At 40.7% G+C, this 27,236-nt stretch overlaps 1 protein-coding gene across 14 annotated transcripts in view; it reads left to right on the forward strand.

The window, feature by feature from the left end:
* DENND1A (DENN domain containing 1A) overlaps window positions 1-27,236 on the forward strand; it is a 513,319-nt gene that overhangs the window by 35,740 nt on the left and 450,343 nt on the right. For all 14 annotated transcript variants that reach the window (XM_047829482.1, XM_047829479.1, XM_047829488.1 and 11 more), the window contains exon 2: window positions 7,711-7,781. In XM_047829482.1, the coding sequence (XP_047685438.1) occupies window positions 7,740-7,781 (42 nt within the window). In that variant the 5' untranslated portion in view covers window positions 7,711-7,739. The remainder of the gene's footprint in view (window positions 1-7,710; window positions 7,782-27,236) is intronic.

Consider the following 27,236-nt stretch of genomic DNA (forward strand, 5'->3'; position numbering starts at 1 on the left):
TACTTTCAGGCTTCATTCTCCCAGAAGCAAGAACTGAACAGACCTCCCTTCTTTCAAACACATTTTAGCTGTTTGTGTGTCATTTTTCTGTATTTAAGAGCCAAGGCTGTTGTCAGCAGGTGTGACTTATTGATACCTTTGACTCTAAAGAGTAACAGTCATGTGTAAGCAGTGTGTTCAGTAAGTTACCTCTTGTCAGAGAGAGAAACAATTATTGGGAGTTGGAAACCACATGTCAGGTGTTGGAGGAAGACTCATTCGTCAAACACTTACTATGCCAGGTGTCAGACTGGGGTTATGAGAAGACAGTCGGTGCCCTCATGGAGCTGCCAGTCTAGTGGGGAAGATGGATATTTAATTAGAGGTACATGGGTGGTTCTCCACTGGTTGCCCATTAGAATAAGTTGGGGGAGCTTTAGACAAATACTGATGCCTGGAGATTCTGATTTAATTGTTCTGGGGTGTGGCCTGGGCATTAGGACTTCTAAAAGCTCCTCGTGTGGGGCTCCTGGAAGCATCCAACTCTTGATCTTGCCTCAGGTCATGATCTCACGGTTTTTGAGTTTGAGTCCCACGTTGGGCTCTGTGTTGATGACGTGGAGCCTGCTTGGGATTCTGCCCCTTACCTGCTTGTGTGCATGCGCACGCGCGCGCGCTCTCTCAAAATAATCTTTGAAAAAAAGCCCCTCGGGTAATTGTAATTGCATCAGAGTGGAATGTGGTAGGGACAGCAAGAGTGGCGGAAGCACAGAGAGCCCTGGGAAGGTAGAGGAGGGGCTCTTAACCCAGTCTGGGTTATGGGTATGGGGCATTGAGGAAGGCTTCCCAGAAAAGAGGAAGTGCTGAGCCGAGGCCTGATGAGTGCATTTGTCAAGGGCAAAAGACCGGAAAGACTATTCCTCCCAGAAGAGCACCTGAATAATGTCGAATGGTAAAGTGGTTCGATCATCCTTTGGCTGCTCCGTGTTGATTCAGCTGCTCCCTTGCTTTGACTGTGGTTAGTTTATCCTCTGAGTGTCGGTACCTCCTCTTTAAATGGGACAACAACACGTACAGGGTGGTTGAAGGTTAACTGAGATAATGCACGCAAAGTGCTTAGCATCACACCTGGCACATAGAAACAGTCACTAGTGGAAGTGTGCAGTGACGATGTTATTAGAGAACCAGAGCATGGTTTGTTCAGATGGCTGCAAGTAGTTCTGTCCAGCTGGATGTTCGGGTACAAGACTGCAGGAGATCAGGGTGGGTGGCAAAAATATTGGTTGGCAGGTGGGCAGGGTTCCAGATCATTGAGGTATACGAATGTAAGGCAATTAGTAGTGGGATATCATGGCAGAACCAGGACATTTCCATGGTAATATGTTAAGCTAGATCATGAAGTGTTCTGGGAAAACTTGGGTCCATATTGGAAAATTGGCTCCGAATATGGTATTCTCAGCATCATTACGTGTACTGAATTAGCAGTGAGTGTTAATAGGACAGAAATAGGATTTTCGGTTCCTTTAGCCAAGTAGTTAAAAATATTGAACATCTTGAAGAGTAATGGAGGAAATAAGCAGTCTCAAGGTAGTCCCAGAGACTCTCTGGAAAGTGTTATAGGCTTAGTTGTTTATAGGCTTAATGAAAATATTAAGAGTCTCTTGGCCATTTGCATTTAGAAGAGAGACACTTTTAAATTTGTTTTTTTTTTTTTTTTTTTTTTTTGATTTGCAGAGAAATAGAAAATGCTTCCATCTGCATTGGCTTCACTGGCCCTTAAAATAACTTATGTATATTTGTTGGTATGTTATATAACTTGTCACAACATTAGTCACCACTTCTTCCATAAGGCAACATGTAAGTGATCATGGATAAGCATGACTATAACTTATAATTATAGTCCAATTTGTTCTTAGTGTTTTTAGTCAGCTTTTTGCTTTTTTTTTTTTTTTTTTTAAAGAAACTGTCATAATCTTTGGCTCCATGTAATAAGAACTCTGGCAGCTATTTGAACTGAGTGAAAAACTTAGGTAGTTTTATTATTTCTCATTAGGATGAGGCAGTAACCATGGATAGCAAGAGAAGAGGAGTAAGCTTCAGTGCTTCTACAAATGCTGCTTTTCTTTGAAATCATTTTATTGCAAAAGCGCTGTGGAAATGATGGATTCTTGAGGTATACCTTAGGATTATTTTATGTTGTATGTACTAAATTATTTGGAAGAAGAGTTCCATTTAACTAGATCAATGGTTCATTCTTAGAGTGAGATCACTAGTCCAGCAGCGTCGCTGTTACGTGTTAGTAAACAAATACTTGGGTACTTGTTAGAAATGCTTATGCTTGGGTCCTACCCTGCCCCCCCCCCCCCCAGCCCCCAAACTCTGGAGGGGGCTGGAAATCTCTCTTTTCACATTTTGACCATCATGGAAGTATATAATCACTTCTGTCATTTATTGAAATCTTTCAGACCCCAGGAAGGCTAGTCTGTACTTCCTTTATTCCTTCTACTTAATGTTTGATTCTGATTATGTGCCAGGCACTGTTTAGGTACCTGGGAAACACTAGTGGGTATGATCAATGAAATCCTTGCTCTCCTGCAGCTTACATTCAAAGGAGGGAAACTGACAATGATCCAGATTGTGACAGGTATGCTGTGGAAGATTAAAATTAGATGGTAGAGAATGTGTTGGGGAAGGCCTTTCTGAGGAGGTCAAGTAGAAGCTGAGTTTTGAATGGCAGGAAGGGTCACCCGTATGAAGATCGATGCAAAGACTGTAGATAGGAATGAGTTCGGTGTGTTTGAGGAGCTGGAAGAAGGCCAGTGTGGCTGGAGTGCAGTGAGCACAGGGGAAATGTATGAAATGAAGTTGGAGAGATAGAGGCCAGATCATGTAGACCCTTGTAAGGACTTTTTTTCCCCTCCTCAGTTTTTAAAAATTTTTTTCTATTAGAGAGAGTGAGTGTGCGTGTGCACATATGTGCACGTAAGTGGGGAAGGAGGAGGGGGAGAGAATCTTAAGCAGACTCCATGTGCAATGCAACACATAGCTTGATCCCAGGACCCTTGGGATCATGACCTGAGCTGGAATCAGGAATTGGACACTCAAAAGACTGTGAGTCACCAGGTGCCCCAGTTTTGTTTGATTTTTTTTTTTTAATTTTAACTTGTTTTATTTTTTATTTTTTTAAATTTACATCCGGATTAGTTAGCATATAGTGCAACATATGCTAGATGATTTCAGGGGTAGATTCCTTAGTACCCCTTACCCATTTAGCCCATCCCCCCTCCCACAACCCCTCCCATAACCCTCAGTTCTCCATATTTATGAGTCTCTTCTGTTTTGTCCCCCTCCCTGCTTTTATATTATTTTTGTTTCCCTTTCCTTATGTTCATCTGTTTTGTCTCTTAAAATCCTCGTATGAGTGAAGTCATATGATTTTTGTCTTTCTCTAATTTCGCTTAGTAGAAATTCCATCCACGTAGTTGCAAATGGCACGATTTCATTCTTTTTGATTGCTGAGTAATACTCCATCGTATATATGTGCCACATCTTCTTTATCCATTCATCCATTGATGGACATTTGGGCTCTTTCCATCCTTTGGCTATTGTCGATAGTGCTGCTATAAACATGGGGGTGCATGTGTATCTTTGAAACAGCACACCTGTATCCCGTGGAGAAATGCCTAGTAGTGCAATTGCTGGGTTGTAGGTTTGTATTGTTTTGTTTTGTTTTGTTTTTAATTAGGATAAAATACATATAAAATTGACCATCTTAACCATTTCTGTAGTGTACAGTTCAGTAGTTTGAAATATGTGCATCTTGTTGTGCAACCATCCCCATCATCCATCTCCAGAACTAAGACTTGACTTTGACTTTGTGTGATGTGAAACACTTCGGGGAGGTTTTGAGCACAGGCCTAACATAAACTGACCTTTACAATAAATGGATTACTGGCCACTAAGGTGAAATCTGACTGAAGGAGGGCAAGAGAGGAAGCAAGATGAGTCAGGAGAGTATTAGAGTCATCGAGGTGAGATGATGGTGACATGGCAAGGATAGTAGGGTTGGGATGCTGAGAAGCATTCAGATTCTGGATATATTTTGAAGATCAAACCAACGGAATTGGCTGCTTCTGACATGTAAATGATTGTGGTATATTGAACAGAGGAGTCAAAGATGATAGCAAGTTTTTTTTGGTCTGAATAATTGGTGGATTTCAGGTGATGCGGATTTAAGGAAGAAAAGCACCATTTGTTAAATTAGAAATGCTTGTAATGTCTATCCAAGCGGGGATGTTGAGTAGGCAGTTGAATAAGGGAGTCTGGAGTCGGGGAAGGTTGGAGACATGATTTTGGGGCTTGTCAGTATTTGCATGGTAATTAAAGCCATGAGGCTGAATGAGATCATCTTAAGTAATGAGTGGAGACCAGGAGAGGTCCAGGACTAAATTCGAGGGTAGGAGAGCTTACCCTCTGTTGCATTACCCTAATGCAAGGGGATTAGTAACGGAGCAGCCAGTAAGGTAGGAAGAGAACCAATAGAGAGAGTGATATCTTGGAAGGCCAGAGAAGAAAGTGTTTCAAGTAGGGAAAAATCGATCACCTGTGTCAAATGCTGCTGAGAGATTAAGACAAACCCTGAGAATTGGTCATTTTAGCACATTTTAGCAATGTGGAGGTTATTGGTAATCGTGACAAGTTGTTGCAGTGTTGTGGTGGGTTCAGAAGCCTGGTTGAAGTGGATTAGAGAAAGGAGAAGCAGCAGAGACAGTATAGACAACGTTAGGACACTCTTCACTTAGTAGGTCTGTACAAAATGCCTCAAGCTAGTGGCACAGGTTAGTGTATCAGAGCTCCAGTGTTTAAAACTTTGGTATGTAACACCTTTCTATGCGCATTATTTGCTATTTTAATTTTCCAAATGAAATTTTGAGATGAAATAAAGCCAGTTGCAAAATAGGCTTAAGAAAGCTTTGTTTAGGTCTTAGAAGGAATCTTCCTGATGTTCTTTAGATGACCTAAGAACTTTACTTTTCTTTCATCAAACACTCCACTTTGAGATCCTTTGAATGAAAGGCATGTTTCCATATGACATTTTCCACAATATTTGGTGGCTGTAGGATGCTGACCTGGTAGAGCTTTTTGTACCCTCCTGCAGGGAAAAAAGCACAAAAAATTTTAAGGCTCCTTTTAAAAAAATTTTTTAATGTTGTTTATTTTTGAGAGAGAGAGAGAGCATGAGCAGGGGAGGGGCAGAGAGAGAGGGAGACACAGAATCTGAAGCAGGCTCCAGGCTCTGAGCTGTCAGCAGAGAGTCTGACACAGGGCTCGAACTCCTTGACCACAAGATCATGACCTGAGCCAAAGTGGGAAGCTTAACTGACTGAAGCACCCAGGCGCCCCTTCAGGCTCTTTTAAAACTTCAGTTTACTTTGTTTTATTCTGCTTTTCAAATAAAATAGTCTGCTTTACTATCTGCTTTTAAAATTATGTTTGACAATGTGTATTTAAATACCTTGAACTTTAGAGCAGCCAACTCTTTTCACTGTAGGTACTTATTTAAAGCAAAATCTTAAAGTTTCTCTTTAGTGAAGGAGTGATGATCTTCACAAGACAACTAAATAGACCCTTGATCGACAAAACAGAGTTCTCTTACTTCTAAGAAGAGGGAGTATTAACATACTTTATTGAATCTAAGATGCCATTATTTGTAAAATGCACTGTTATATGTATTACTAAGAAAGAAAAAAAATGCTGCCATTTAGCATTGTAAGATGCAATAGATTGTAAGAGGTGTGGAAATGTGGGGAAAAAAGTTCATCTTAGAATCAGTGGAGCACGGAATTTGTGCACCAGGAGGGTGAATTCTGACTACTTACAGGCACGTAGAATCTTTTTGCCTCAGGTTCCTCACCCGTATGTTGAGAATAATAATAACTGATCCACCTGCCCTCATAGGATTATAGTGAGGTTGAAATGAGATGAATGAGAGTTATTTTGAAACGTGGAGTATACTGAGCAAATTCAAAGTATTTATTTGATTGAAATTAACCCTTAGAACTGACCAGGTGACTCGGTTTCTTCTCTGAGCCTTGTCAGGTTTAGAATACAATTCAGTTACAGACATTTAAAAGTATAACATTTTTGGGGCGCCTGGGTGGCTCAGTTGGTTAAGTGTCCGGCTTCGGCTCAGGTCATGATCTCATGGTTTGTGAGTTCGAGCCCCACGTCGGGCTCTGTGCTGACAGCTCGGAGCCTGGAGCCTGCTTCGGATTCTGTCTCCCTCTCTCTCTGCCCCTCCCCCACTCACGCTCTGTCTCTCAAAAATAAATAAACATTAAAAATTAAAATTATAACATTTTCTTCTGAACGATTTTCAGTCAATCTGGAATTTAGTCAATCTGAATTTCATTTAATCATTTTTTTAAATGTTTATTTTTGAGACAGAGAGCGAGTGAGAACAGGCTCCAGGCTCTGCTGTCAGCACAGAGCCTGATGTGGGACTCTAACTCAGACCTCATGGACCTGGAGATCATGACCTGAGCTTAAGTCGGATGTTCCACCTACTGAGCCACCCAGGCGCCCCTTAAATGTTTGTTTATTTTGACAGAGGGAGGGGGTCGGGGGGAGGGAGAGAGAAGAGTGCGAGTGGGGGAGGGGCAGGGAGAGAGAATCCCAAGCAGCTCGGAGGCTTTATCTCTCGAACTGTGAGAGAACATGACCTGAGCCAAAATCAAGAGTGGACACTTAACTGAGCAACCCAAGTGTCCCAATCTGGAAATACCTTTTTACTATAGTTTCAGAATCAAAGAGAAAATTCAAAGATAATATAACCCAATGTTCTCGTCACTCAGAATTAACAACTGTTAATATCCTGTTAGTGCTGTGATCTTTTCCAAACTTATTATGAAATATTTATGACATAAAGAGGTAGAAGGATATAATAATGAACACTCATATGCTTGCCATTGCCGATACTGGTGAAGCTCCCTTTGTGGGAATGTTACGGTAAGAAAAATTTTTTTTTCTAGTGTTTATTTTTGAGAGAGAGCATGAGCAGGGGAGGGATAGAGAGAGGGGGAGATACAGAATCCGAAGCAGGCTCCAGGCTCCGAGCTGTCAGCACAGAGCCCCACGTGGGTCTCAAGCCCACGAACCGCGAGATCATGACCTGAGCCGAAGTCGGACGCTTAACCGACTGAGCCACACAGGTGCCCCAGGAATGGTATCTTTTATTTAGATTAGCGTCTTGTCTTCGTAATAGCCTAGTGGTGTAGGGTACTGTTTCTCTTGTTTCAGTCTTTAAGTGAAAATGAGCAAGCTGACTTCATCATATGTATCGTATCCTGGAATACGTGGGAAAGCTACTTTGTGCTAGTGTTGCCTGGGTTTGAGTTTCCTCAGAATTCTACCTGTGGCTTTGGAGATACAGCTGTGTAAATTCAAAATATGGCACCTATGGAATCATAGTAACGGCTAGCCTGTTATTTGCCTGGCATTGAACCTAGACAGTTTTTGTGTGTTTTAAGTTTCACAATAATTCTTCTGGTTAGGTATTTTCATTTTAGAAATGAGGAAGGGCATGGCTCAGAGAAGCTGAGGACCTTGGCCAAAGCTATTAAGTTGTGGAGCTAATGATTTTGATGAAGGTCTGCTTTATACCATAGCCCACATGTTCTATACCACGCTGCCTCAATCCTTGTCAGTAATCACGATCTGTTTCTTTTGTAGGCAGAACCCAGAGACCACGTTTGAAGTGTATGTTGAAGTGGCCTATCCTAGGACAGGTGGCACTCTTTCAGGTATTTGCATGTTCCATTATGATATGTTTATTGTGTGAGATAGCTGTGCATGTGGGGTATGCAGATATTTCAAACAGTGGTTTATCTTTATGTTTAGTTGTTTTTCCTTTTATATGTGCCTGCATCATCCCAAGGAATGGAGAATAAGCACAGTGAACAATTTAGAGTCACTGCTATAAGAGGCTTGAAACATGGCTCTTTTCATTGTAACCATTGGGTTTCGGTTTGTATCTTTCACAGATGCCTGGAAGTCAGCTGTTTAATATGAACTATTGTCACCTTGCTAATGAGGAAGGCTAAGAATTAGGTTACAAAATAATATAAAGGGCAATCGCGGCCACTAAACTGGAAGGAGATGTTTGAAATGGATTTAATGTAGTATAAGTTTTATGTCTGCCGGTAAAAGAAGGTTGGAAATTAGTTGAAGGAAGTACCTCCTCTGGCTTTAGTTTTTGGAATAATTTGGACATGTATTCCTGGACAAACAGGGTCCTGATAAAGTAAGAGTATCTTGCAAGGGCTGAGTATATTATTTCTCAACCTAAAATCTTTCTTGGTTAATGAGAAAAAAATAACCCTCTAACTTAGTGCTCTTTTTCTTGGTGAGTAAGAGAGTGATGCATTTGCCAGAGGTAGTCAGGGAGCAACTCTTGGTCCACACACACAGACGATTGTGTTATAATTACTTGGTGTTTTAAGGGGAGTGAATTTACTTGGATTAGAAACTTGGAATAATCAGGATTCCAGTGATAGTTATGCTCTTAATTGGCTATGCAAGATTTTCAGTTTCATTATGTTAGACTGTAACACTCCTAACATAGCTGCCTTTCGTTCAGTCTCTGTTGTTCTGTTGTCCTATGTGCTTGACGTACATAGTCCATCCTTACAACAGCCCTCTAAAGGGAGCTGGGTGGCATCTTCATTATACCTACGAGAAAATGGAATCTCTGGTCAAATAACTTCCCAAGATCACATAGCTACTGTGTGGGATAACCAAGATTTTTGGTTCAAGTCTTCTTTACTCTGCTAAGTTGAGGGCAGTGACCATGTTGGGCACGTCTCTTCATGTCACCTGCAGGGCTTTGCAGAAGGTCACTAATATTAAAATGCATGAATTTCTCTTAATATCAAAAGTGAGATAACTGTGTGCTTCACTTTCTGGATTATGGAATGAAGGCTGTGAAACATGTTACAAATTTGTGGTCATTCCAGAAGTAGAATGTTAATATCCATGTCAAGTTATGCCTCTTATTCTGCATCTGCTATTAGGTATGCCCCTGCAGCAGCTTCTCGGTAGGCTGACTTCACAGAGTGACCATTTGATGATGGCTATGATTTGACAGATTTAAGGACAAACCTTTTCTTATTTCTACAGTTGCTAATATTTCCTCTTGCAATGTTCTAGGATTTCTTCCCCCCCCCCCAAAGTTAAGATGAAATTTTTTTCAAATATGAACAAAATGCGAAACGTACCAATATGATGGAAAAATAGGCAAAATGCAAAGTCTTTATCATAATTCTCTTACCCAGTCACCTAGTTCCTCTTCCCATAGACAATGTCTTTCTTGTTTAACCCTTTATTGTATTTTGAGAACTTACTATGAAAATATTAAAAAAAAATGAAAGTTATAAGAATGGTCAAGTGCGTATGCCCTTTCCTTGGATTCATCAGTTGTTACCACTTTGTCATATTTGCTTTAACACGCTGTATGTGTATACATATTATTTTTGCTGAGCCATCTGAGAATAAGTTGCAGACATAATGACCCTCTACCCCTAACTACTTCACCATATATCTCCTAAGAATTTTCTTACATAACTCTTGTAAAATTACTGAAATCAGAGAATTTAATGTTGATATAATGTCAGTTGTCCATATTTAAATGTAATCAGTTGTCCCAGTAGTATCCTTTATAGCATTTTCCTTTCTGATCCAGAATCCGATTCAGGATCATGCAGTCCATTCAGTTTCACATGTATTTAGTTTCTTTCAGTAAAGAATAGTTTTGCAGTCTTTCTTTACCTTTTATGACAGACACATTTTGAAGAAGTTAGGTCTGTTGTTTTGCAGAAAGTCCCTAGATTTGGATCTGATCATCTCATGATTAGATTCAGGTTATGGATTTTTGGCAGGGGTCTCTTTGTGATATTGTGTATCAGATCAGCATGCACATGATGTCTATCCCATTATTTGTGGCAAGAAGTACATGAAACTTATCGGTACATTTTAACAAACAGTTAGCAAGTCAGTGCCCATGTTACTGCTGTCCAGGCTAAGAAATAGAATGTTGCATGGGTCTAAGGAAATATTGTTCCTGGCAAGAGGAATTCTTCCCTGGCCCTGTGCTTCAGTGGGCCTTGCTTTGGCCATCTTCTGTGGGGCAGAGAGTCTGTGGAGCCCATGGGACATGCCCACTTAGAGCCTGAACCCTTCCATGGTAGACCACACTTAAGTACCTAGGATCTCAGAATTTCTTGCCCACATGGCTCTGAGCCTGTTTCCAGAGCCTGTGTGAGTCCCTTTCCTAGGGTCCGTCCTTCTGAGGGTGGACTAGGCTGCTGGTGTAGACAAGAGATGGCCTAAGTGTGGCTGTTTGTGGAGAGTAGGGTATGGGGTAGAGCTTGGACTTGTGAGTGGAGGTGCGAGGTCCTTGGCAGTGTGGGATGGAGAAGGGGGTGATGAGCAGTGGGCCAGTGGCTCTTTCTCTCTGTACCACCATGTTTCTGCATGGAATGCTAAGGAATCCAAAAATTCTCTGTATGAGTCTGTCTTTCCAGGCAATTATAAAGGTATGTTTGTCATGATAGGAAGATAGATCAGATTTTATGTAATAGTTTGTAAGCTTGCTTCACATCTTTTAAATATTTACCCATGGGGTATGTGGGCCTCTATTCGTACTCTTGCTGAGGCCCTGTAAATGTTGGAGGTGGGTTTGGTTGGCACCCCAGAGGTACCTCCTTTGCTTTCTCCAGAGTAACAACTATCCTGACTTTTAGGATAATCATTTCTTTGTTTTTCTTTCCAGTTTTACAACATAAGGATACCTCCTTGAAAAATATAACTTAGTGCCTGTTTCTGAATTTTGTAGAAATAGGATGATTTTTTGTGGAGTTTTGCTCTTTTGCTCAAGACTATGTTTGTAGGGTCCTTCATGTTGTGTGTAGCACAACATTCATTTTCGTTACTGTCAATGCACGTTAGGATTATATCCATTTTATCCATTCCACTGTTGAAAACACTTGCTGTTATTTGCCGAAGCAATACTTCTGTGATCTTTCCTTATACATGAATCCTGGCACACTTAAACATATATTTCCTTAGGATGGATACCATACTTAATTACTGGATCATACTAAACTGTTTTTCAGAATTGACTGTGCTAGTCTATACGTCCTCCAGCAGTGTTTGAGACTCCTTATGGGCCTACAACTTTGTCAGTCCTTCGTACGATTAGATGTGTTGATTTTTGCCAAGCTGATGGTTCTTTAGCAGTATCTCCTTGTTGTTTTTACTTGCAGTTTCCTGATGACTAATGAAACCAAGCACCTTTTGTTTATTGGCCTCTTGAATAGCTTCTTTTTTTTAAGTGCCTGTTCAAGTCTCTTGCTAATTTTTCTTACTGAGTTTTCTGCCTTTTCCTCATTGATTTATAAGATTATCTTTGTCTTATGGATGCCGATTATCTGGTTGTATGTATTAGGAATGTCCTCTTCCACTGTATGGTTTTTCACTCTCTTTATGTTACCTTTGATCAGAACGTCTAGATTTTAATGTAGTAGAGTTGATCAATATTTTCCTACTCTCCAGATATGAAGGTGTTTTCCTCTAAGAAATTTATAGTTTTGCCTTTAAGTCTTTATTAAGGATTTTAGTTTTCTATTAGGTGACTAGCTGATTTAAAAATTGGGAAACTGGGGGTGTCTGGGTGGCTCAGTCAGTTAAGTGTCTGACTCTTGATTTCGGCTCAGGTCATGATCTCAAGGTTGTGAGATGGAGTCCCACGTAGGGCTCAGGCTCGCGCTGGACGTGGAGCCTGCTTAAGATTCTGTCTCCCTCTCTCTGACTCACCCCCACTCATGAGCGCATGTGTGTGTGTGTGGTCACTGTTTTTCTCAAAAATAACCATAAAAAAAAAGATTCTCTCCCTTCCTCTCATTCTGCTCCCCGCTGCTTCAAAAAAAGAAAAAAAAAAATTGGGAAACTAAATAGGGACACGTGGCTGGTTCAGTCAGTAGAGCATGCAGCTCTTGTTCTCAGAGTTGTGAGTTCAAGCCCCACACTGGGCATGGAGCCTACTTAAAATTTTCTTTTTTTTTTTTTTTTTTTAGGGGCGCCTGGGTGGCGCAGTCAGTTAAGCGTCCGACTTCAGCCAGGTCACGATCTCGCGGTCCGTGAGTTCGAGCCCCGTGTCAGGCTCTGGGCTGATGGCTCGGAGCCTGGAGCCTGTTTCCGATTCTGTGTCTCCCTCTCTCTCTGCCCCTCCCCCGTTCATGCTCTGTCTCTCTCTGTCCCAAAAATAAATAAAAACGTTGAAAAAAAAATTAAAAAAAAAATTAAAAAAAAAAATTTTTTTAAAATGTTTTTGTTTATTTTTGAGACAGAGACAGTGCATGAGCAGGGGAGGGGCAGAGAGAGAGGGGGACACAGAATCTGAAGCAGGCCCCACGCTCTGAGCTGTCAGCACAGAGCCTGACGCGGGGCTCAAACCCACAGACTGTGAGATCATGACCTGAGCTGAAGTCGGATGCCCAACCGACTGAGCCACCCAGGCGCCCCGAGCCTACTTTAAAAAAAAAAATTGGGAAACTAAATAAGGATGAATTACTGGGATCTGCTACTCCTTTACTTAAAACATCTTAAGGAAATGATCAGGTACTTACTTCTAGGAGTGCCTGGTTGGGTAGAGTGTGTAACTCTTGATCTTGGGGTTGTAAGTTTGAGCCCCATGCTGGGTGTAGAGATTACTCAAAAATAAAATCATAGAAAAAAAAAATGATCAGGTACTTCAAAATCATACCTAAAAAAAAAAAAAAAAAATTCCCCCACAAAAATGACAGATGTGAGAAAGGCCAGTAAGAAAAATTACTAAACTTTAAAAACAGTTCTTTTCCCCTCGATTACATGTCTACATTACAAAAGACATGTATCGTAAGCTCTGTGTGCTGTGCTCTGAAGAGCATCCCATGACATCCATGGAAGGGACATGTGATCTGTCAGTTTCACTTAGTGCATCAAGACCCATGACACTGAATGGGACACCTTGGAAACATTGTGCCAGTAAGGTTTGGAAACACAAACCGAACTCACGGTGCCGCTCGCTTTCTTTGGGAGTTTGTAAGACTTCTTAGTTGCTATTACCAGGAACTAAGCTGTCACTTAGTATTTGATTTAAGGTACCCTTTGTCTATTTCTACAGTCTTCTTGTTTTTAATAAAACTTACTATGTTTGCCTTTTTCTGATGTTATTGAGTGTATTATTGTCTGCCACTTTAAATGATTACAAGGAATCTCCCTTAAGATTAGTCTTTGTTCCTTGGATCTGCATCTCTGATCTCTGCCAAAGTATCTGAGCAAACTTAGGTATAAACCTTATGCTCTACAGTACTGGTGTCTGGGCATAATCTTCTCTTTGAAGTTTGTTTGCATCCCCCAGAGGGATTAATTCCCTGCTGTGAGAAGGTGGGTTAGAAAGCACTGAAACTACTTTACGGGCCTTTAATTGGAGGATTTAGTATACATTTTGTTCTATAAACTTCTGTGGGAGTTTCATTCTTACAATTTTTCTTATACTGTGGTATGTTATATCCTCATTGTAAATAAAAAAAACCTAAAAATTTTCTCAGGTTATTTGAGTACATATTGACTGATTATCCTAGCTTGTGTGGTTGCTTTTTTTTTTTCTCTTTAAATTTTTAGTAGTTTTCTGATTGGGTTTTGAATATGCGTACAATTTAGACATTTTTTTTTTTTAATTTTTTTTTTCAACGTTTTATTTTATTTTTGGGACACAGAGAGACAGAGCATGAATGGGGGAGGGGCAGAGAGAGGGAGACACAGAATCGGAAACAGGCTCCAGGCTCCGAGCCATCAGCTCAGAGCCCGACGCGGGGCTCGAACTCCCGGACCGCGAGATCGTGACCTGGCTGAAGTCGGACGCTTAACCGACTGTGCCACCCAGGCGCCCCTAGACATTTTTGAAAAATTAGAGAAAAATCCTCACTCAGTGGGTAAACACTGTTAATGTTTTGGTATACTTATTTCCTTGTAGTCTTCTTTTGTGGGTGGGTGTGTATAAATAACACCTATAAACTTTTTCCCCGAACTCCTGCTGTATGTGTGTTTTCCTTGCCATCTCCCCCAAATCATTAAGCTTTTTCTGAAATTATTTGTATAGTTTTGTGAAAATCCTTTCAGTTGCTGTGAATTATTATATCATGTTAATGAGCAATATTAACTTATAATTGGATCTTTAGACTGTTTCCAGAGTTCTCTTGTTGTAAATAATGCCGGCATACATCTCTGTACAGTGCTCGCTACTTAGGTGTGTGATTTTAAAAAGAAGCTGGAACATTTCGAGTAGAGATTTGATTTACTTTGCTCTTCATTTTTATGCTTCTTTGGCTGTGTCCCATTTTGTGTACTCCCAATTTATGCATTTGTTCAAGAGCCCACCTTTACCCAGGGATCCCGGAAAACGAACAGAGCCATCTCGAGCCGTGAAAGCTGCCGAAGCTGAGTTCAGCCTGTCTGACAGAAGGTCTCGGAAGAGGGTGCTCTTGCAAGAGGGATGAGCCGGCCGGTCCCATGATCAGATGGTTCTGGCCATGCCGAAACTCTGGAATGCATTCCAGACACAAGTGTCTCCTTACAGCTGGCATCCCTGGGCCACTGCGTGGGCAGCCGCTTGGCCCCGGAGACTGGCAGCAGCATCAGGTTCTCCAAGGCTGTTCGTGCCCCCACCGGCTTCCTGCAGTGTCGGCTCCCCGCCCAGTGTCCTAAGGCAGTAGCCCAGGGGCCGGTTGGTAAAGAGACGTGGACGGCCCAGTTGAGACACTTGTGGGAACTCGGAAGGAGGTTAGCTGAGGTTTGCAGCTCTAATCCGTTAACGTTAAACCAACAAAAACCCTGGCTTTACAATGTCCCTTGAATATCTGTTCCCATTTCTGGATCAGCAGTATCCTGAAGAAAACTGAGTCTCATCCAACTGAAGGGATTGAATGAGCCTGATTTGTTATATTCTGAATTTGAGCTCTCACTTTGCAGGACTCCTAATTCTATGAACCTCGCCTAGATCTGTGACCCCAGTGGACACTCAACTTTGTTAGATGTTTAAAAAATTTTTTTTTCAACGTTTATTTATTTTTTTTGGGACAGAGCGAGACAGAGCATGAACGGGGGAGGGGCAGAGAGAGAGGGAGACACAGAATCGGAAACAGGCTCCAGGCTCTGAGCCATCAGCCCAGAGCCTGACGCAGGCCTCGAACTCACGGACCGTGAAATTGTGACCTGGCTGAAGTCGGACGCTTAACTGACTGCGCCACCCAGGCGCCCCATCAACTTTGTTAGATGTTTTTAAAAAATTGATTTAGAAAAATAACGATTTACGCTGTCTCTTTAGAAGTGGAGCAGAGGGAAAAAAAGAAAAGCCCTTTGAGAGTTGTTTTACTTCAGATTAAAATACTATTAGAGGTACTAGCTAAATTTATTATCTTCTTTTCAGTAATAAGGTAATCATAGCAAGCTTTTGAAGAGTGGTGATAAAGTAAGCTGACTTTTACTGACTTTTCATAGTATTGACTTTTCATAGTATTTGACTTTTCATAGTCAAAAGTTGACTTTTCATAGTATTACTTTGTTACACCTTAACCCTATAAGATGGCTCTTATTTTTGAGGAAACTGAGGCTCAGAAAGGTTAATTTGCTTGCCTGGATTGGACAACCACCAAGTTGTAAAATCAGGATTTTAACTTCATTCTTGTAGCATTGTCCCAAAAAGTACCGGCTAAGAATACCTGCATATGCAGTAATTAGAAACATCAGATATTGGGAGGGAAGAAAAATCAGGCTTGTACAGAAAATCAGGGGAAGGGCAGTTTTCATTCATGAGCTGTACAAGGATTTCTTTCTTTTTGTTGTTTTTTTAAACGAGTCAGCATGATTACTTTAGCTTTTCTTTCTTGTTCTTCTCTTGAATTTTCCGGTGAAAGTGAGTCCATATTGATGGAGTATTAAGGTATGAACCATGATTGGCAGTAATGGAGGGACAGATTACCACTCACTCAAAAGATATGGATTCCCTAAAAGTCTTTGTAATTTTTCCTGACTCCTAAGTACTTGACATGCCTGTTGGAAAACCTCTTACTTGGGCTAGAGATGTGGAACCTCATCTCACTGTACTTTTTTTTTTTTTTTAGTTTTTTAATGGTTTTTTAAATTTATGTTTGAGAGGCAGAGAGAGGCAGAACACGAGCAGGGGAGGAGTAGAGAGAGAGGGAGACACAGAATCTGAAGCAGGCTCCAGGCTCTGAGCTGTCAGCAGGGAGCCTGACATGGGGCTTGAACTCACGGACTTCAAGATCATGACCTGAGCTGAAGTCGGATGCTTAACCAAATGAGTCACCCAGGCGCCCCTCAGTGTACTTTTGAAGCTGATTTTCAAAAGGGGTACCTTTGAGAATCGTAATGTGCCTATGTTTTAGTATTGTTGGAATATTTCTTTAAACTATAGTTGAGCCTAGTTGAGCTCATTGTGTTAAAGTTTTTGCCTACCACCTAATGAAGTAAAAAGTATTAGCTGAATTATATAGGTAAGAAAAGTAGCATTCCATGTGGGCAGAAATTACTTTCTTGTATCTGTATATTCCAGCAGATAGAACAGTACCTGGCATATAGTAGGCCCTCAATAAGTATTGGGTAATTAAAGCGTAGAAATAAGAAGTGACTTGTCCAAAGGACAGAGTTGGAATGGGTGTGTGTGTGTTTTTAAGCTTATTTATTTATTATGAGAGAGCTCACGCGTGTGTAAGGGGGGGGAGGGATAGAGAGAGAGAGAGAGAGAGAGAGAGAGAGAGAGAGAATATCTCAAGCAGGCTCTGCACCGTGAGCATGGAGTGGGGCTCAAACTCCCAAACCGTGAGATCGTGACCTGAGCCGAAATCGAGTCAGAGGCTCAACTGAACTGAGCCACCCAGATGCCCCCCCAAGAGTTGGGATTTGAAGTCTAGTCTGACTGTGTTCTTTACACAAGTTTATGAAAACTGTCATGCAAATTATATGTGTGAGTGCAGCTTAAAGAATAAACAAAAATGTACATACCACCACTCAATTTAGGAAATAGAACATTTTGTATCTTTGAATCCTTTCTCAAGTTGCCTTTCTTTACTGAGATTACATTTTGAGTTTTACCTTAATTATGTGTGCTTGCTTGAAGCTTATGCTTTTTTTTTTTTTTTACACTATGCTGATGCTCTAAATTGGTGAGGTAGAATGACTTTGAATTGCTGTTCTTAAAAAGTCACAGAAATTGAGCCACATATTTTCTTAATATTTAGTTATTTGAAGCTGATTCCAGATTTCATCCTAAAGTGTGCCATTTAGGGGCCATCTGGGTGTAAATTACAGTGTAGGAGAGTTTCAGGATTTTTGGTAATTCGTGGCAGTATGATTCGTGCTGCATTTGTGGTTCACAGTGTAAGGCCTTTGGCCCTCTAGGTGGAACAGCAGTTCATTGATCTACTAAACCATAAAATGTGTGTGAGCAGCAAGTTTGTTGATACAGATTTTAGTTCCCTCAAAATACAGTTTGAGTCTCATTTTGTCAACTATAAAATGGAAGCCTTAATAGTACCTACTTCATTTAGTTGAAAGGTCAAATGGGAGTGCACCGAGCATGAGACATGGAAAATTCTTAGTAAATGAGAGCTATTATTTATCATTTGTTTTAAAAGTTATTTTAGAGAAGGTTTAGGTTTACTGCAAAACTGAGAGGCAGTTGCAGACGTTTCCCGTATTCCCCACCCCAGGCTTCCACAGCCTCACCCATTGTCAACATGCCCCACCGAAGCAGGACATTTGTTAACTATCCAAGAACCTACACTGACATATCGTAACCACCCCAAGTCCATTGTTTATGTCCTGGTTTACTCGTGGTGTTGTATATTCTGTGGTTTTAGAGAAATGTATAGTAACATGGGCCCATCATTACAGTATCATCCAGAGTATTTTCAGTGCCCCCCAAATCCTCTGTGCTCTGCCTGTTTATCCCTTCATGCACCCCCAACCCTGGCAACCACTGACCTTTTTTATTGTCTCCGTGATTTGGCCTTTTCCAGAATGTCATATAGCTAGAATTATACAGTATGTAGCCTTTTCAGATGGGCTTCTGTCCCTCAATAGTACACATTTAAGGTGACTCCATGGCTTTTCATGGCTTCCTAGCTCATTTCTATATAGTGCTTAATCACACTGCATCGTCTGGATGTGCTACAGAGTATTTATCCACTCACCTACTGAAAGACATCTTGGTTCTTTCAGGTTTGACAATTATGAATAAAGGTGCTCTAAACATTCACGTGCAAGCGTTTGGGTGGATGTAAATTTTCAACTTCTTTGGGTAAATACCAGTGTGACTGCTGGATGGCAAAAGTATGTTTAGTTTTTTTGTTTGTTTGTTTTTGTTTTTGTTTTTTTAAGAAACCACCACAGCTGTCTTTCAAAGTAGCTGGACCCTTTTGTATTCTGCCAGCAGTGAATAAGAGTTTCTACTTCTCCATATCCTCACCGGCATTCGGTTTTGTCGGTGTTCCAGATTTTGGGCATTCTAATACATGTGTAGTGGTATCTTGTTTTATTTTGTTTTGTTTTATTTTTTAAAAAAATTTTAATGTGTATTCATTTTTGAGAGAGAGAGAAAGCAAGCAACCAAACAAGCAAGTAGGGGAGGGGCAGAGAGAGAACGAGGGAGACACAGAAACTGAAGCAGGCTCCATGCTCAGAGCTGTCAGCACAGAGCCTGATGCGGGACTTGAACTCCCAAACTGTGAGATCATGACCTGAGCCGAAGTCAGACGCCCACCTGACTGAGCCACCCGGGCTCTCTGGTATCTTGTTTTAATTTGCGTCTCCTGATGACATATATGGAACTTTCACATGCTGATTTGCCATCTATATATCTTTTTTGGTGAGGTGTCTGTTAAGGTGTTGGGCTCACTTTAAAAAATTGGGTTGTTTTCCTACTGAGTTTTTTGTTTGTTTGTTTGTTTTTTAAAGAGAATGAGCATGTGCATGAGTAGGGGAGGGGAAGAGAGAGGGAGAGAGAGAGACAATTTGAAGCAGGCTCCATGCGCATCATGGAGCCTGATGCAGGGCTCGATGTCATGACTCTGAGATCATGACCTGAGCCAAAATGAAGAGTCAGTCACTTACCCGACTGAGCTACCCAGGTGCCCCTCTTATTGAGTTTTAAGAGTTCTTTGTATATTTTGGATAACAGTTCATTATCAGATGTGTCTTTTGCAAATATTTGCTCCAAGTTTGTGGCTTGTCTTTTCATTCTCTTGGCAGTGTCTTTGGTAGAGCAGAAGTTTCTAATTTTATTTTTATTTTTATTTTTATTTTTGAAGTTTCTAATTTTAATAGAAGTCTAGATTATCAGTTATTTCTTTCATGGAGCATGTCTGTGGTGGTATATCTAAAATTCCTTGACCCGGAGTCATCTAGATTTTTGCCTATGTTATCTCTAGTAGTTTTATACTTGTGTGTTTTATGTTTTGATCTATGAACGATTTTTTAAAAAATATTTTCGTTTTTATGTTTATTTTTGATAGAGACAGAGCACAAGTGGGGGAGGGGCAGAGAGAGACAGAGACACAGAATCCGAAGCAGGCTCCAGGCTCCCAGCTGTCAGCACAGAGCCCAATGCGGGGCTCGAACTCACAGACTGCGACTGTGAGATCATGACTTGAGAGGAAGTCGGACCCTTAACCTACTGAGCCACTCAGGCGCCCCATGAACAATTTTTTTAAGGAAAACTTTCAAAAGTTTTTTAGAGAGCACGCGTGCACAAAAAGGGGAGGGGCAGAAAGAGAGGGAGAGAATCCCAAGCAGGCTCTGTGCTGTCAGTGCAGAACCCAACACAGGGCTTGATCCCACAAACTGTGAGATCATGACCTTAGCCAAAATCAAGAGTTGGACACTTAGCTGGCTGAGCCACCCAGGTGCCTCGATCTAGGATTCATTTTGAGTTAATTTTTGTGAAGGGCGTAAGGAAGGTCTGTGTGTAGATTCAATTGATTGCATGTGGATGTTCACCTGTTCCAGCATCATTTGTGGACTAACTTGCTCCTTTGGCAAAGATCAGTTACTATATGTGGGTCTCTTTCTGGGTTCTCTCTTGATCTATTGTTTCGCCAGTACCGTCTTGTGTTGGTGACTGTAGCTTCATAGTAAGTCTTGAAGTCAGTCAGTGTCAGTCTTCCAACTTTGTTCTCCCTAATATTGTGTTCACTCTTCTGGGTCTTTTACCTCTCCATGTAAACTTTCAAGTCAGTTTGTCAGTACCCAGGAAGTAACTTGCTGATATTTTGATTGTGATTGCGTTGAGTCTAAGATCAAATTACAAAGAGCTGACAGCTTGACATTGAGTTGTCTTATCCATGGACGTGCAGTCTCTCTCCATTTATTTAGTTCTTTGATTTCATTCATCAGAGTTTTATAGTTTCCTCATGTAGTTCTTGTACATTTGTTAGATGTACACCTAAGTAACTTATTTTAAAATACTACTTTTAAGTCAAGACTTCATGTCTGCATAGAACTGTTATTCAGCAATTGTTAATCAAGCTAACACAGCTGAAAAATGGGAAGTAAATAAAAGTGATGAGCCAAAGTAGATTTCTCAGAATCCAGGCATTTATTTATTTATTTTTTATTTTTTCAACGTTTATTTATTTTTGAGACAGAGAGAGACAGAGCATGAACGGGGGAGGGGCAGAGAGAGAGGGAGACACAGAATCGGAAACAGGCTCCAGGCTCCGAGCTATCAGCCCAGAGCCCGACGCGGGGCTCGAACTCGCGGACCGCGAGATCGTGACCTAGCTGAAGTCGGACGCTTAACCGACTGCGCCACCCAGGCGCCCCCAGAATCCAGGCATTTAAACTTAAATCTTTTATTCACGGAAAAGCCCTTTACTTACGCCCTATGTGCTTTGGTTTGCCCTGAGGACTTTTCTTTCTTTTTTTTTAAACTTTTTTAAATGTTTATTTATTTTTGAGACAGAGAGAGACAGAGCATGAGTGGGGAGGGTCAGAGAGAGAGGGAGACACAGAATCCGAAGCAGGCTCCAGGCTGCGAGCTGTCAGCACAGAGCCTGACGCGGGGCTCGAACGCACAGACCGTGAGATCATGACCTGAGCCGGAGTCGGAAGCTCAACAGACTGAGCCACCCAGGTGCCCCAAGGATTTTTCTATTATATTGATTGCTCAGCAGGGTTATTGATCATGTTGATGACATTGTATCATTGTATTAGTCAGGATTCTTTTTAAGTGGCAGAAACCCAGTGAAATCTGGCTCGAGCAAAGGAGGGGATTTTTTGCTTCTCAGTACCTCGAAGCGTAGTAGTAAAGCTGGCTTTCGGTTTTGGTACATCTGGGTCATCTACTTGCATTTTCAGAGATTTGTCACCTCTTTATCTCTTGGTTTTCTGTCTAGTGTGTTGGGTTCATTTCTGGGCAAGTGCTTCCCATACAGTGCCAGAGACGGCTACTGGCAAATCCAAGTTTATATTCTATCAGTCTAGTCACCCAAGTGGAAAAAGAGGGCCTTACATTATTTTGAGCCCTAGTCCCAGGGCTGACTGTGACAGGCCCAGTTTGGGTCATAGGCTGATCTGTGAACCAATCACCAAGAGATTGGGTGGGGACTCTGAAATATTGGTTGGGTGTTGAGGGAGGACGTCTGTGGGGGCCTGTTCAGTGCCACCTGGATTCTGTAGCCTGATAGTGGGGCAGGGGAGTTCTGCAGAGAAAATCTGGTGCTGTTAGCAGAAGAAGGGAGAATGGATGCTAGGCAGCCAAAACAGATGTCCATTGCAGTCATCAAGAAAATGTTTTATTCAAAATATTCTTTTCAGAAAAGCAGTGAGATGTATAATCTAGCTTGGAAAGATTTACAACCAAAATGTTTCAGTGCTTAAAAGTATAGGTCTTAAGCTTTTTCAAAAATTGCCATATAAGCCTGATTCCCCAGGAGTCTGTGACTGAGATCTTATCATCATCCATCTAATTTTTAGAGTTCTTTAATCACTTATTCTTTGAGCACTCACATTTAGGTTCAGCACTGTGCTAGACTCTCTGGAAAGTGGAGTGTAAGCTCTGTAAAACAGGAACTAGACCTCATATTTTAAATGCTTAGGAGACTTTTTTTTTTTTTTAAACCTTTAGGAAATTGTATTCCAGCTTTTGAACTTCTCTGGTATTATTTCACAACACATTTTGCATTTCCTTCTTTATGTTACATTGAAAGCATGCGGTGTGCTCAGAGGCTTTCATTAGAAAAAGAAAGCTTTACTGAAGATTTCACTATGAGCTTGCTTTGCCCAGCAGGAAACTGTAATAAGTTGCTTGATATAAAGACAGTTTTCTTACCTTTAATGTGTTCACAGGCATTAGAATTTTATGCTATCACAAAGCCTTATTTGAAGAGAAAATAGATGCAGATGAATTGCTGTCTAGATTATAACAATGTCATTAAGTATCTTCATGGATAATTTGTAATAAAAACAATGTAATGGGAAAGACTGTAGGCTTTGAAATCAGATTTCTTCTGCCACTCACTAATTGTTTGACCTCGGGGAAGTTATTAAACTGAATTCTAACTTGGCCATTGTTTAAATGGGACTTATATCTATTTGGCAGGTTGTTTTGTAAAGTAGAAACAATATGTATTTAAATGTCTAATGTAGACACTTGTACAAATTAGGCATTCTTGGAGTGACTTAATTCAACATTATACTTAAATGAAAAACAAAAAACCTAAACTCCAAACCAAAACCAAACAACAAAACTTCCTGCAATTGTGATTTTGTTAAGAGATTAAATCTTCCTTCTGATAGAATTAATTTAAGTTCCTTTTTGAAAGGGTTCAAGGGGCGCCTGGGTGGCTTAGTCAGTTAAGTGTCTGACTCTTGATTTCTGCTCAGGTCATGATCTCATGGTTTGTGAGTTTGAGCCCTGAGTCAGGCTCTGTGCTCACAGCACGGAGCCTGCTTGGTATTCTCTCTCTCCCTCTCTCTCCCCCTCTCTCTCCCTCTCTCTCTCTCTCAAAAATAAATAGACATTAAAAAAAACATTCAAATACCAGAATAATAGTATGATGAAGATTGAAACTTGATGAAAAGAAAACTGAGTGACAGTTTTCTCTTTCAGAAAATGTAGGATTTACTCTGGGTTTCCAGAAAAGCATACTCTGGATAATTTCAAATGATTAACTTATATATATTTTCCCTCTACTTACATGTTAAACTTTAACAAAAACAATGATCAATTTTAGTTACCAGAGTTTCTTATTTGAACTGGCTTTTTGTGAGGCGAGCCAGATACCAAGAAAATAAACTGGTATCAGGGACTTAATAATTAACAGCCCATTTCTGAAATTTGGTGTATAGTTCATGTATATGCAGCTCAATTCTCTGTCCTTAGCAGTAATCATCACTGATATTCAGAATGATGGAATTGGGTTCTAAAACACGAAAGGAAAGAGTTTTATTAGTTAGATTGTGCTTCTGTGAAAGGAAAATTGACAAAAGAATTTGGGAAAGATTTTCTATAAAGACTGGAGTGAAGGATGTTTTCATCGTGGCTGTCAATGAGGTAGAAAATCAACTAAGCAAAACATTTACCTTATTCCCTCTTCCTACCAAATATTTTGGTTAATAAGAGTTTCTTCCCTGACTCCCCCCGCCCCCCTCCCCCACCCCAAATTTCAAACATATAATCAGCAAAATCTAGCTAAGAGCATGGTTTTTAGAATCAGATCATCTGGATTCAGATTTCAGTTACACCACTTATGACTTCCATCCCTATGTGATTTGGGGCAAATTACGTAATCTCTCTCTTTGTTTTAGTTTCCTAAACCATAAAATGGGGTGACGATAATAGTATCTCCTAGTGTTGTTGTAAAGGTTAAATGAGAAATAAAAGTTGAAGAATTAAACATAGGATGAGTACTTCTCAGTTTGAGCTTTCATTAAAGAAAAATAGGTTGGGTTTGTTTTGATTCTTCGCACTAAAAGTTGAGGATCATTGCGGGGCTGAACTGGGGTAATGTCACTTGCTCCTGTTGTAGGTTCTTTCCTTCCGTAATCGGGATGGAAGGGCATTGAGACTGGATCTAAGGAAGGCCCAGGCCCAGGGCCTTTGGGAGGCTTGACTAGGTTTCTCTGTTGCCTCCAGCCGCCCCTGCAAGTCTGGTTTAGGTTTTTAAAAAATTCTTAATCCCTGGGGTGGACCCTGGAACAAGCTGACCTATTTTCTCTTGCTGAATGGAGATTGAGTTGACTCAGGTTTTATTTGGGCTTCTCTGGATCTGATGCAGGATAAAAGCTCAGGTCTAGACCAATTTAAATTGAGATTTAAGGCTGACCACTGTTATATTTCCTCCTTTTTGTTTAGGGAGATCTTTTTATATCACCCTACATTCCTCCAGCAATATTGGTTACAAGCCTGTGGTGTGATAGGTGGTGGGGTGGGGGTGGGGAGGGGATTCCAGACAGAAGGCAAAGCATTTGCAAAGCTATGGAGGGATACTTTTTTTTAATTAATAAAAATACGATTTTTAGCCAGATGATCAATTTGAGGAGACCCTGTACAATCACACTCAGCCTGGCAGTTCTACAAGACCAGAGATCTTTATTTGGTTCACTGATACGGCCCAAGCACCTAGAACAGTGAGTGCTGCATAGTAGTAGCTATATCTGTTGGAAAAATGAATTAACACAATTCCAAGTTGAGGATGATCGGATCCTTTGATTGCTGTGAACCTTGATATTTTGATGAATCTCTGCGGTTTCATTGCAGACTAATAAGTCATGTCCAGTAAGCTAATGGCTGTTCAATTCACTATATTCTGTTTTTTAATGGAAATTCTTGGACAGCACTAGGGGAGGGTATTTATGGTAGAAGCAAGAATTGTCTTAGTTTCGTCCAGCAGTTTTTTGGAAGAGCTCTTTCTGCCTTTTCTGTGAGCAGATGTGCTCAGGATGAAAAGTTTAAAGGAAGGCGCACTCACATTCGGCTCACTAGGCGAGGAATGCCTTTTCCTCTTCATTTAGTAAGTGTCCATCAGACTTCCCAGAGTACAATGAGGCATTTACCCAAGGCCTCAGCGGCAGCCCATACTTTCTGCATTTTAGGCTTTTTCTGCCACCCCTGGGAAACTGCCTGGTGGTCTGGCATCATGGGAATTTGTCTCACTGAAAGCTCTTTCTCCACCCTTTCCTTCTGGAGAGGCAGCGGGTGTAGTGGCAGGAGCTCTGGCCTTGGCATCTGAATTTTGGCCACAACTAATAATAGCATTCTGGCCTTCAGGAAGTTCTTCATCATTTTTGCTGAGTCTCCTCGATTGCAAATATGAGTTCGATAATGCTTAAGATTGCTGTGCGGACTGAATCAAACACTAACAGCAAAATAATGAACAGTGCCTTGTTAGTTTTCTTTCTTCTGTCACATCAAATCATTGTTTTCCACTCTTCTCCTACTGACACAAAAGGACACCCATATTTTTCCTCGCTCGGACAACTTAGTCTTTGGAACACTCAATAAGAATTTTCTGTGTGTGTGTGTGTGTGTGTATTTGGTGAAGCAATGTGGAGTTTTGTTAATGTATTTCCAAAAACATGGAGAAGCTACGTTAAAAAAAAACACAACAAAACGACGACGACAAAACCGCCTCGTATACTTAATTTAGAAGTTTTCCACAATGTGGCCTTTAAAGTAAGGATCTTCCAAGGCCGATCCTATGCCCATAGTCTGCTTCCTATAGAGGGCATAGCATGTTTTCGTGTTTATGTGTTGGTGAGTGAGTGAGCGTGTGTATGTGAGAGAGAGAAAGAGAGAGAGAGAGAATGAAAATATGTGTGGTGAAAGAGATATTTTAGCTTGCTTTTGTAACTTTAGCTTTCTGAGCAATGTGCCAAAAGTTATTTCTCCCTAGGGAGTGTCTCTTTCAACAGTTTTTGAAGGCAGCATAAATTCTCACTTGGTGTTCAAGGAAGATGGTAATACAATTTAGTACAGCCAGAGTATTTTTCTTTAACTTGTTAGGAACCAAAATGTGATTGCCGTGGCAAAGTTGTCAGCCCACTCAAGTTTAACAAGCCTTGGAAGGATTAGTAAAGGAAATGTAGTTTACTCTGCAGCTTTTATGACAAAGAATTTAAAAGGTTTTGCTTTAAGCCCCTCCGTGTGTTTCTTCCTTTTCTCCAAAACATACCTCTAAGTTGAAAAGAGAGATGAATCTCTTAGGGAGAAACTATTAACTCTGAGGGAGTTTATCATTGTTTGAGAGGAAGCAGAACATTTACATTTGAATCAGCGCTGAGTGTAGCTTGTGCCCTAATCTCGTTCCTCCTAGAAGTTGGTGAAGAGTTTAAGTACTTCCTACTTTGTGTTCTGGTCCTTGTAGTGCCATCCTAATTTTCTCCGGGATCATAAATTTCCTAATTCAAAGTAAGCAAACTTCGGAGACAATGTGCATTGGCATTGCTTGGAAATGCTTTCTGTGGTTGTCACAGCTCTCTGAGCAGGGCCACTGGCCAGAATGGTCCTTGTTTTCACAGCACGGATTACCACACTAAAAAATACCATAAAAAAGGACAGAATATTAAAGGAAGTGTGAAATAGAGCAGATAAAATCACCTCTGTCACATTCCCACCCCAGAGTTTTGAATATTCCAGTTGACGTCGTTGCGACTGGTGTATAATTTTAAATGGGAAAGTAACACCTTATTTGTCATGAACATTTTGATCAGTGTTTGAAGGCTCTCTCAAAGTCTTCCAGTTTGTTAATCAGTTCTCTATTATTGCACATACAAATTCGGCCCCCTTTAAGACAATACTACTCACAAGTTTATGGACTTTTGGGACCAAATCTTTGGTATTGCCTTTTTTTTTTTTAATTTTTTTTTTTTAAGCTGTGTGGGACAGAGAAGGGTTGGGGCCATGGAGAGGCAGGTAGAGGAACAGAGAGCTGACGAGGACTTTGCCAAAGATTAACTGTTACAGATGGAAATGTTTTCCTAACTCTACATCTTGTAAAAAGCCTTAAATTGAGCCATTTTCTGAGATAAAAAAAAAATACTTCTGTTTGCTCTATCGTGGATTAAAGTACAAATTCTTTTAAAAAATTAGACTTTAGGGATTCTTGGGTTATTTTTAATGCATGCTTCTATCACTGATTTTT

The sequence above is a fragment of the Prionailurus viverrinus genome, chromosome D4 (assembly GCF_022837055.1).
Source record: "Prionailurus viverrinus isolate Anna chromosome D4, UM_Priviv_1.0, whole genome shotgun sequence".
Lineage (NCBI taxonomy): Eukaryota > Metazoa > Chordata > Mammalia > Carnivora > Felidae > Prionailurus > Prionailurus viverrinus.